General features: G+C 39.2%; 1 protein-coding gene across 1 annotated transcript; it reads right to left on the minus strand.

The window, feature by feature from the left end:
- Positions 1-1,851: 1,851 nt before the first annotated feature.
- On the minus strand, positions 1,852-11,814 carry LOC103020328 (metallothionein-1-like). Its single transcript, XM_057557529.1, has 2 exons — positions 11,661-11,814; positions 1,852-1,859 (listed from the first exon to the last, which is right to left on the minus strand). The coding sequence occupies exons 1-2, from the start codon at positions 11,812-11,814 to the stop codon at positions 1,852-1,854; spliced, it is 162 nt and encodes a 53-aa protein (XP_057413512.1).
- Between the last annotated feature and the right edge of the window lie 1,052 nt (positions 11,815-12,866).

Consider the following 12,866-nt stretch of genomic DNA (forward strand, 5'->3'; position numbering starts at 1 on the left):
ATCTGAAAGCTGAAAGTGCAGCCACTGTCTCATAACTGCACATGTAGTTGGCATACTACCTCTGTGCTGAATGATGTCTAACTTTTTTTTTTAATTCATGCCACATTCTCTTAAAATTAAAAAACTGAAGAGAAAGTTGACCAAACCTAGGACACATACTTTTCCTGGTTTTATGAGGGCGAGGAAAGGAAAGATTTGCCCTTTGTTTCCAAAGTGGGAGGCAGGCACACAGGTTTTTTTCTTCCGAAAACCATACATCACAGAAGAGATATGATTTCCTAAAAGGAAATTGAGGCCTTTTGTGAGTGGGAATGGATATCTCTGGAGAGATATACAGAGATACTTTGAAACAGAGATAAGTAGCAAAAGACCATGTGCTTACCCTGAGACAGAAAAAATTACAGAGAAATGATTTGGTATTCAACATTAAAAACAAAGTTCTGATGACTAGAAAAATGGAATAGCCAGGTTTGTGAAATAGTGAACTCTCTATCACTCTAACTATTCAAGCAAGAGCTGGATAACCATTAGTCAGTAACATGGAGGGGATTTCTAAATTAGATGACAAATGGGCTCAATGACTTGTCTGACTACTTACAATTCTTAACGGTATATGAGGAAAAATACATATAAATATATATATCTATTTCACATCTTGGGGGTAATGAGTACCATACATATACTAAATACTTTATGAAGTACCTTTGCCTTTTATTCACCTTGAAATTATTCTTTTAAGCTTTAAACTGCTCTGCTTATTGCCCTGTCCCTGCATCTCTCTAATTGTTATCGCTGAGATAGCTTCACATTGAGCTAAAGGTATAATCTTGCCCAGCAATTTGGGATCAAACTTGTCCCTAGTTGTAGGGAATGGCAGGAGCCACAAGAGCCCCAGGACAGAGGTTTACCAACTCAACACACAGGCTGCATTGCAGCACAGCCTGTCCTGAAGTTGATTCTGGTTCCCTGATAACTAGGGTAGTGCATTGTTTTCTTTGATAGAGACTGTGTCTGGCACACCTGTCTCTCCAGGGTCTTAATTTCTGTCCCTGAACTGGCTGGTTATTTCCACATCTGCCGATTACTGTTTGTTTAAACCTTTGCTGAATGTCTCTCCTGACTGTGTGTATCACAGTGCTGGAAAGAGATGCCACCTGAAGTATTTTAAACAGAAAGGGATTTATTACAAAGAATTAGATCATTTTAAAAAATCACTGGAAGGGCTGGAAGACTGAGTTATAAGCTGAGATCCAGAAATGACTCCTTAAACATCACAAACTGATCTCCCAGTGGCGTTACCTCCTCTGCCATAAGCAGGAAGGTGGGGAATCAGGAGTTTGCCACTAGGACTACTAAAGTTAAAAACAAAATAAAACCAACCAACAAAACACTGTAGCTGCAATCCAGAGGTCAGGAAGCTGATTCTACCGCCTCTTGAGAGCCATGAAACTGGAGACTGGACACTGCCGAAAACCCCACAGTTCCATGACCGTGTTTGTCATCAGTAAATAGCCAAAAGCGGCAGTAAGAGGACCTCCACTTTAGCTTCACATTTTCTCATGTGTGTACGTGTATCTAATTGGTGGAATCTAGCCAACTGTAGAACTCTGATGCCAAGGGAGTCTGGGAAACTTAGTATTTAGCTTTCCATCTACTCAGCACAGAAGGTCACACTAGAAGGAAGTGGGAAGAAATGCCAGGTGCTGTATCCACCACATCATGCCCACGTTGTACTGGAAGTCCTAGCCAGTGCATTAAAGCAAGAAAAATAAATTAAGGGCACACAGTCAGAAAGAAGGGAGTAAAACTAGTCTTATTCACAGATGACATGTTTTAGTACAAGGAAAATCATCAAGAACCTACCAAAAAAAAAAAAAAAACCTACTAGAAGTATTATTAAGTATATATATCAAGATCCAGAATATATGGTCAGTATTTTAAAAATTCAATTTTTTTTCGCCATGTAAGCAGTTAACAACTGGAAATTTAAAAATTTTAAATAACAATAAATAATAAAAATAATAAATTTACAGAAGCATTATAAAACCTGAAATACTCAAAGATATGTGTAACATTTGTACATTGAAAACTATAAAATATTGCTGAGTGAATCGAAAAAAGACCTAATTAAATGGAGAGTTGTATTATGTTCACAAATTGGAAGACTTAATATTAAGATGTACACACTCCTCAAATTTACCTTTAAATTCAATGCAAGTTCAACCAAAATCTCAGCAGGTTTTTTAAAAAATTTATTTTATTGAAGTAAAGTTGATTTACAATGTTGTGTTAATTTCTGCTGTACAGCAAAGTGATTCAGTTATATATTTATTTACATTCTTTTTCATATTCTTTTCCATTATGATTTATCACAGGATATTGAATATAGTTGCCTGTGCTATACAGTAGGACCTTGCTGTTTATCCATTGTATATATAATAGTTTGCATCTGCTAATCCCAGACTCCCAATCCTTCCCTCTCCCAACCCCTTTGGCAACCACAAGTCTGTTTTCTATGTCTCTGAGTCTGTTTCTGTTTTGTAGATAGGTTCATTTGTGTCATATTTTAGATTCCACATATAAGTAATATCATATGGTATTTGTCTTTCTCTTTTTGACTTACTTCACTTAGTATGATAGTCTCTAGGTTCATCCATGTTGCTGCAAATGGCGTTATTTCATGCTTTTTTATGGCTGAGTAGTATTTCATTGTATATATGTACCATTCATCTGTTGATGGACATTTAGGTTGCTTCCATGTATTTTTTTTAATAAAAGCTTTATTGAGATAAAATTAACATACCTAAAATTCCCCCTTTTAAAGTGTACAATTCTGTGTTTTTTAGTATATTCACAAGGGTGTGCAGCCATCACCACTATCTAATTCCAGAACATCTTCATTACCCTAAAAAAGACTCCATACCTAGTGGCAATCAATCCCAATTTCCCTCTCTCCCTAGCCCCTGGAAACCACCAATCTTTTGATACTTTCTGTCTGTAAAGATTTGCCTGTTCTGAACATTTCATATAAATGGAATCATATAATATGTGGTCTTTTGTGACTGACTTCTTTCACTTAGCCTAATGTTTTCAAGGTTCATCCATGTTGTATCACTACGGAATTTCCTTTTTATAACCAAATAATAGTTAATTGTATGGATATATGACATTTTGTTTACCCATTTGTCAGTTGACAGAAATTTGGGTTGTTTCCACTTTTTTTTTTTTAACATCTTTATTGGAGTACAATTGCTTTACAATGTTGTGTTAGTTTCTGCTGTATAACAAAGTGAATCAGCTATATGAATACATATATCCCCATATCCCCTCCCTCTTGCGTCTCCCTCCCACCCTCCTTATCCCACCCCACTAGGTGGTCACAAAGCACTGAGCTGATCTCCCTGTGCTATGCAGCTGCTTCCTGCTAGCTATCTATTTTACATTTGGTAGTAGTGTACATATGTCAATGCTACTCTCTCACTTCGTCCCAGCTTACCCTCCCCCTCTCTGTGTCCTCAAGTCCATTCTCTATGTCTGTGTCTTTATTCCTGTCCTGCCCCTAGGTTCATCAGAACCTTTTTTTTTTTTTTAGATTCCATATATATGAGTTAGCATACGGTATTTGTTTTTCTCTTTCTGACTTACTTCACTCTATATGACAGACTCTAGGTCCATCCACCTCACTACAAATAACTCAGTTTCGTTTCTTTTTATGGCTGAGTAATATTCCATTGTATATATGTGCCACATCTTCTTTATCCATTCATCTGTCAATGGACATTTAGGTTGCTTCCATGTCTTAGCTATTGGAAATAGTGCTGCTATGAACATAGGGGTGCATGTATCTCTTTGAATTATAGTTTTGTCTGGATATATGCCCAGGAGTGGGATTGCTGGATGATACGGCAACTGTACTTTTAGTTTTTTGAGGAACCTCCATACTGTTTTCCATAGTGGCTGCACCAATGTACATTCCCACCAACAGTGTAGGAGGGCTCCTTTTTCTCCACACCCTCTCCAACATTTGTTATTTGTAGTCTTTTTAATGATGGCCATTCTGACTGGTGTGAGGTGGTACCTCATTGTAGTTTTTTTTTTTTTTTTAAGGATTTTCTTATTTATTTATTTATTTATTTATTTATTTTTGGCTGTGTTGGGTCTTCGGTTCGTGCGAGGGCTTTCTCCAGTTGCGGCAAGCGGGGGCCACTCTTCATCGCGGTGCGGGGACCGCTCTTCATCGCGGTGCGCGGGCCTTTCTCTATGGCGGCCCCTCCCGTCGCGGGGCACAGGCTCCAGACGCGCAGGCTCAGCAATTGTGGCTCACGGGCCCAGCTGCTCCGTGGCATGTGGGATCTTCCCAGACCAGGGCTCGAACCCGTGTCCCCTGCATTAGCAGGCAGATTCTCAACCACTGCGCCACCAGGGAAGCCCCTCATTGTAGTTTTGATTTACATTTCTCTAATAATTAGCGATGGTGAGCATCTTTTCATGTGCCTGTTGGCCATCTGTATGTCTTCTTTGAAGAAATGTCTATTAGGTCTTCTGCCCATTTTTCAGTTGGGTTGTTTGTTTTTTTTGTTATTGAGTTTTATGAGCTGTTTGTATATTTTGGAAATTAAGCCCTTATTGGTCATATCATTTGCAAACATTTTCTCCCAGTCCATAGGTTGTCTTTTCATTTTGTTTATGGTTTCCTTTGCTGTACAAAAGCTTGTAATATGATTAGGTCCCATTTATTTATTTTTGCTTTTATTTCTATTGCCTTGGGAGACTGACCTAAGAAAACACTGCTACAATTTATGTCAGAGAATGTTTTGCCTATGCTCTCCTCCAGGAGTTTTATGGTGTCATATCTTATATTTAAGTTTTTAAGCCATTTTGAGTTTATTTTTATGTATGGTGTGAGGGTATGTTCTAACTTCATTGACTTATATGGGACTGCCCAACTTTTCCAACACCACTTGAAAATCTCAGCAGGTTTTTAAAATAGACATTAATAAACTGATTCTAAAATCTATACAGAAATACAAAGGACCTAGAATAGCCAAAACAATGTTGACAAAAACCCCACAAAGGTGGATATCTTACATTACCTGACTTCAAGATTCTTTTGGGTTCCTTGACCCAGTTCCAATGTATGACGTATGTGTGCATGCTCACTGGATAGGAGGAATTTCCCACACAATACCAAACAATTCTCTGGCATCAACAAGGTGTCCACGAATTCAACTCAATTCTGACACTACTTACCCAGAGATAGCATCAGATTCCACAGGTAAAGGGCTCAGTCACAGATGACTAACACCCCCCAGGACCCCTCATCCCCTGCAATTCAGATGCCCCTTGCAAGCCCAGATTGTCATTTGTGCTTCTGACCAACTGGCTATAGATTGGGGGTTCCAATGACTCCCCCCGACCTTGGACTTTAGACACCAGTCACAAGTTCAGGTTGCTACCTATACTTCTGACCAACTGGCTATAGATCAGAGGTTTCTAGGCCCCCTTCCCCGTGTTTGATTAATTTACCAGAGCAGCTCATGGAACTCAAAGAAACATTTTACTTACCAGATTGCTGGTTTATTATAGTAAGATATAACTCGGGAACATCCAGATGGAAGAGATGCATTGGGCAAGGTATGGGGAAAGGGCATGGAGCTTCCATGCTCTCTCCAGGTGCACGATTCTCCCAGCACCTCCATGTGTTCACCAACCCAGAATCTCCCAAACCATGTCCTTTTGGGTTTTTATGGGGACTTCATTACATAGGCATGATTGATTAAATCATTGATGATTGATTCAACCTCCAGTCCCTCTCTCCTCCCTGAGGTCAGACTGAAAGTTCCAACCCTGTATTCACATCATTGGTTGGTTCCTCTGGTGACCAGCCCCCACCTTTATGTAATTTAGGGATATTCCAAAGATCACCTCATCAACATAACAAAAGACACCTTTGTCACTCTCAAAGTAATTCTTAAGTAATTCCAAGGGTTTTAGGAGCTCCGTGCCAGAAATATATATTTCTTATTATAAATCACAGTATCACAAAGATATGTTGTCAAGTTACAGTAATCAATACAATGTGGTATCCATATAAGAGTAGAGATACAGATCAATGGAACAGAACAATGGTTCCAGAAATAGACCCACACAGACTGTCAATTGATTCTCCAGAAAGGTGTCAAGGTAATTCAGTGGGAGAAAGGATAGTCTTTTCAACAAATGATGACAGAGCAACTAGATATCCATCGGGGGAAATGAATTTCAATCCTTCCTCACACCATATACAAAAATGAACCCAAATGGATCACAAACACAAAAATAAAAACTAAAATGTAATACTTCTAGAAGAAAACATAGGAAAATATTTTCATGACTTTCACATATACAAAGATTTCCTAGACAGGATACTGCATAGTATTTAAGATCCAAAGGGATTTGGAGTCAGGTAGACTCTAGTTCTGCTACTGATAATATTTAAGCATTTAGTCTACTTATTTTATTACTCAAAATCCAAGTTTCCTCTTCACTAAGGCTTTTTGTAAGGATTAAATGAAACATTATATGTGAAGTATTTAGTACACTGCTTTGAATATCATACACCCACAAAATGATACATATTAATATAAACAAAAGTGTTTATAATATAAACAAAAGTCATATTCATGGACTTTTGTAAGATTTACCTAGATTCTAACCTAATTCTGCAATTTTCAAGCATCCCAAGTGAATAACAGAAAGGTAGCAAATTGAAGCTGAGGCTTACATTTTCTTAAGCTGGAGTTCCTAAAGTTCTAATCATATTTTTAAAGAACGATAAATGAGATGTCATTAAAACTAAAAACTTCTGCTCTTTGAAGACCACATTTAGTAAAATCAAAAAGCAAACCACAGACTGGGAGAAAATATTCACAAATACATATATCTGATAAAGAACTCATATCTCAAATACTTATAATTCAATAAGAAGACAAACAACCCAATTTAAACATGGGCAAAGTATTTGAGCGGACACTTCTCAGAAGAAGATGTATGAGTGGCCAATAAACACATGGCAGTATGCACAACATCACTAGTTATTAGAGTAATGCAAATTAAAACACAGTGAAATACAATCACACACCTACTAGAATGGCTAAAATTCAAAGGAGTGATAGCATCAAGTGTTGACAAGGATGTGGAGCAGCCAGTGCTTTCACACATTGCTGGTGGGAATGTAAAATGGTACACCCACTTTGGATAACAACTTGGCAGTTTCTCATAAGGTTAAATATATACTCACCATATAATCTAGCAATTCCACTTCTATATATGTGCCCAATAAAAATGAAACATATCCACACAAAGATTTAAATATGAATGTTAATGACCTAAAGGGACAGGAGAAATCCCCGCATGATTAGGTAGGACGTGAGGGGGAAGGAGGGGAGGAGGAAAAGTGGAGGTGGGATGGGACCGGCACCCCTGAGGGGTGGCTGGGGAAGGGGAGGGGTTCCCACTATCAGAGGGACCCACCCACAGTGCAGGGATCAGTGGGGACAGGGAGGGACCTTCAGGGGATTGGGGAATTGGAGGGGAACTCAGCCAGTATTTCCCCCACCCACTTGGGCCCTGGAGAGTCTGCTGGGGTCCCGGGCCTGAACCTCCACCTTCCAGAGCCCCCTCCATTGGCACTGAGCCTAAGCCCTGCCCCTGCAGTCCCTCCAGGGCCCTTTCCAGCCACATAGGTCCTGAGCCTAGGCCCTGCCTCCATGAAAGTCCGCGCCCCCCCGCCCCCACTGCACCAAGGGCTTTTCCGGCCTTTTTTTTTTTTTTTTATTCTTTGTTATTGTTCTGCTCTTTTTTTTTCTTTTTTCTTTCTTTCTTTCTTTTCTTTTCTTTTTTTTTTTTGCCACGCCGCACAGCTTGCGAGATCCTGGTTCACAGGCCAGGAGTTGGGCCTGAGCTCCTGTGGTGGGAATGCTGAGTCCAAACCGCTGGACTAACAGAGAACTTCAGACCCCAGGGAATATTAATCGGTGTGAGGTCTCCCAGAAGTCTTCATCTCGGCACCAAGACCCAGCCCTACCCAGCTGCCTGCAGACTCCACTGCTGGATGCCTCAGGCCAAACAACCAGTAAGACAGGAACACAGCCCCACCAATCAAAAAAATGAGATGACAAAAAAATATGTTACAGACGAAGAAGCAAGGTAAAAGCCTACAAGACCAAATAAATGAAGAGGAAATAGGCAACCTACCTGAAAAAGAATTCAGAGTAATGATAGTAAAGACGATCCAAAATCTCGGAAATAGAATGGAGGCACGGATCGAGAAGAAATGTTTAACAAGGACCTAGAAGAACTAAAGAACAAAGGAATAGTGATGAACAGCACAATAACTGAAATGAAAAATACACTAGAAGGAATCAATAGCAGAATAACTGAAGCAGAAGAATGAATAAGTGAGCTGGAAGATAGAATGGTGGAAATAACAGCCAAGGAGCAAAATAAAGAAAAAAGAATGAAAAGAATTGAACCTAGAAGAAATGGACAAATTCTTAGAGAGGTACAACTTTCCAAGACTGAATCAGGAAGAATTAGAAAATATAAACAGACCAATCACAAGTAATGAAATTGAAACTGTAATTAAAAATCTTCCAGCAAATAAAAGTCCAGGACCAGATGGCTTCACAGGCTAATTCTATCAAACATTTAGAGAAGAGATAACACCTATCCTTCTCAAACTCTTTCAAAAAATTGCAGAGAGAGGAACACTCCCAAACTCGTTCTACAAGGCCACCACCACCCTGATACCAAAACTGTATAAAGATATCACAAAAAAAGAAAATTACAGACCAATATCACTGATGAACGTAGACACAAAAATCCTCAACAAAATTCTAGCAAACAGAATCCAACAACACATTAAAAGGATCATACACCATGATCAAGTGAGATTTATCCCAGGCATGCAAGGATTCTTCAATATAAACAAATTGATCAGTGTGATACACCATATTAACAAACTGAAGAATATAAACCATATGATCATCTCGGTAGATGCAGAAAAAGCTTTTGACAAAATTCAACACCCATTTATGATAAAAACTCTCCAGAAAGTGGGCATAGAGGGAACCTACCTCAACATAATATAAAGGCCATATATGACAAACCCACAGCAAACATCATTCTCAATGGTGAAAAACTGAAAACATCTCCTCTAAGATCAGGAACAAGACAAGAATGTCCACTCTCACCACTATTATTCAACAAAGTTTTGGAAGTCCTAGCCACAGCAATCAGAGAAGAAAAAGAAATAAAAGGAATACAAATTGGAAAAGAAGAAGTAAAACTTCTTCTGTCACTGTTTGCAGATGACATGATACTATACATAGATAATCCTAAAGATGCCACCAGAAAACCACTAGAGGTAATCAATGAATTTGGTAGAGTTGCAGGATACAAAATTAATGCACAGAAATCTCTTGCATTCCTATACACTAACAATGAAAGATCAAAAAGAGAAATTAAGGAAACAATCCCATTCACCATTGCAACAAAAAGAATAAAATACCTAGGAATAAACCTACCTAAGGAGGTAAAAGATCTGTATTCAGAAAACTATAAGATGCTGATCTTTTTTGACCCACCTCCTAGAGTAATGAAAATAAAAACAAAGATAAACAAATCAGACCTAATGAAACAAAAGCTTTTGCACAGCAAAGGAACCCCTAAACAAGACGAAAAGACAACCCTCAGAATGGGAAAAAATATTTGCAAATGAAGCAACTCACAAAAGATTAATCTCCAAAGTATACAAAGCAGTTCAATATGAAAAAAACAAACAACTCAATCAAAAAATGGGCAGAAGACCTAAATAGACATTTCTCCAAAGAAGACATACAGATGGCCAAGAGGCACATGAAAAGCTGCACAACATCACTAAGTATTAGAGAAATGCAAATCAAAACTACAATGAGGTATCACCTCAAACCGGTTAGAATGGGCATCATTAGAAAATCTACAAACAATAAATGCTGGAGAGGGTGTGAAGAAAAGGGAACCCTCTTGCACTGTTGGTGGGAATGCAAATTGATACAGCCACTATGGAGAACAGTATGGAGGTTCCTTAAAAAACTAAAAATAGAACTACCATATGACCCAGCAATCCACTACTGGGCATATACCCTGAGAAAACCATAATTCAAAAAGACATACGGGGGCTTCCCTGGTGGTGCAGTGGTTAAGTATCCGCCTGCCAGTGCAGGTGACACGGGTTCAAGCCCTGGTCCAGGAAGAACGCACATGACGCGGAGCAGCTAAGCCCATGCGCTACAACTACTGAGCCTGTGCCCTAGAGCCTATGAGCCACAACTACTGAGCCCGCATGCCACAACTACTGAAGCCCGCATGCCTAGAGCCTGTGCTCCACAAGAGAAGCCACCACAATGAGAAGCCTGTGCACCGCAACAAATAGTAGCCCCTGCTCGCCTCAACTAGAGAAATCCAGCGCAGCAACGAAAACCCAACACAGCCAAAAATAAATAAATTAATTAAAAAAAAAAATGTGTACCCCGGTGTTCATTGCAGTACTATTTACAATAGCGAGGACATGGAAACAAGTTCAATGTCCATCGACAAATGAATGGATAAAGAAGATGTGTTACCTGTATACAATGAAATATTACTCAGTCATAAAAAGGAACGAAATTGGGTCATTTGTAGAGATGTGGATGGACCTAGAGTCTGTCATATAGAGTGAAGCAAGTCAGAAAGACTAAAAACAAATATCATATATTAATGCATATATGTGGAATCTAGAAAAATGATACAGATGAATCTATTTGCAGGACAGGAAAAGAAACACAGTTGTAGAGAATGGACATGTGGACAGAGTGGGGGAAGGGGAGGGTGGGACGAATGGGGAGATTATGATTGACGTATATACACTACCAGGTGTAGTGGGAACCTGCTGCACAGCACAGGGAGCTCAGCTCCGTGCTGTGTGATGACCTAGATGGGTGGGATGGGGGTGGGGGGGTGGGAGGGAGGTACAAGAGGGAGGGATTATATATATAAACATAGCTTATTCACTTCATTGAAACTAACACAACCTTGTAAAGCAACTATGTTCCAGTAAAAAAAAAGTTAATAGAAAAAATGAATGTTAATAACAATTTTATTCACAATGAGCAAAAACTGGAAACAATCTATCAACAGGTGACTATATAAACAAATTTTAGTGGAACTAATGAAATTGGAACTGTATTGGAACTACTCAGTAATTATAAGGAATGAACTATTAATGTACATCAATCTGGAGACATTTGAAAACTTTTCTTTAGTTACAAATGACACAAAAATTACATACCATATGATTCCATTTATTTGAAATTTTGAAACAGGAAAAATAATCCATGGTGGTGGAAAGCAGAATCATGTTTATGTTTCGGGGGGGGGCGGTTAGAGAGAAAATGACAGCAAAGGGATATGAATGAACTTGGGGAGTAATAAAGTTTTTTTTAAGGAATCTAGATGAGCTTACTGTCCTTCAAATATTTTATAGAAAAAGGAATGCAGCAATCCGGTTAGGGTAGCATAAAAAGAAAAAAGATTGCAGGTTTGTACGCGGTGCTGTTTACATCCAGGAGCGGGATCTGCCTGGCATCAGGGGCAGTGGTTGCACTTGTCCAGTGCTGCTGTGCAGACACAGCTATGGGTACACTTGGCACAGCCCATGGGGCAGCAGGAGTGGCAGCCCTTCTTGCAGGAGGTGAGTTTGCAGGAGTTAGCACAGGTGCAGGATCCACCAGTGGAACAGGAGCATTTGGGGTCCATTTCAAGCCAAGGTGATGCCAGAGGTCCAAAGCAGTGTCAGAGAGGCATTTGAGCTGGTGCAAGGTTTGTACAAAGTTTCCTTTATTTTAATTGGAGTAGTAGTTACGTGGGTACGCTTTCATCAAAACGTACCAAACAATACACTTACATGAATGTATTTTATCATAAGTAAATATCAATAAAGTTGATTTAAACTGTAAAACCCCGAAGTATATAGTATATGTACCTCTAAATATAAAATCTAATTCCCAATTTATACTCCCCTCCCTCAGGAGCACATAACCATATCTTTTTTTTTTTTTAACATATCTTTTATCTACACTGATAACAATACTGCAGGTGATAAACCCTTTAAAATTTTTTTCCATTTGCTACACAGAAAGAGGTATCTAACTGGCTTGCATTGCCCAGATATTAGTGACTTGTCTGAAATGCTAACTTTTAAAGAACAAACAAAGGAAGAGAAACCAACATATAAGACTAAGAAGGAACAATGAGGGAAGTAAGAAGAAAACCTGTTTTCACAGGAGTAAAGGAAATAAAATTAACATTTCCAGCTCCTCTAGGGTGTTCCCTGTCTCCCTCGCACTCTCTCTCTCTCTCTCTCTCTCTCTCTCGCTCCCTCTCTCCCTCTCTCCCCACATTATTACTCTCTGTCTGTACTCTCCGAGTCAAAACTTGACCTATTTTTGGTTTCTCCTTACCCTGATCATCGTTATCATTTTCAGGTCACTTGCTAATCCTTTGTAATAGTTCCTGCATCAGCATCCTTTCCCTCCTGTCCATTACGTCTGCCACTTTAGGGCATTTGACCTTTTTCTACTCTAAGTAGACCAGCTAGGTCCTTACCTCTAGGCTCTCTTTCCAATCCAAACTACCCTCTGCTCTGCAGTTAATTTTCCTGAAGCACATTTCTATGATGGTGCTCACAGGATCAAGCACAAACAATAAGAAACAACAACAAAAAATTTCAATGAGTTGCTTACTAAATAAAATCCCGATACCGGCATTCCAGGTCCTCCAGAATTCGGCTGCAATCTGCATTCCTAGCC

This window comes from Balaenoptera acutorostrata, chromosome 11 (assembly GCF_949987535.1).
Source record: "Balaenoptera acutorostrata chromosome 11, mBalAcu1.1, whole genome shotgun sequence".
Lineage (NCBI taxonomy): Eukaryota > Metazoa > Chordata > Mammalia > Artiodactyla > Balaenopteridae > Balaenoptera > Balaenoptera acutorostrata.

Excerpts from the sequence above, each read along its gene's own strand:
- LOC103020328 (XM_057557529.1), bottom strand. The coding sequence starts at position 11,814 with ATGGACCCCAAATGCTCCTGTTCCACTGGTGGATCCTGCACCTGTGCT.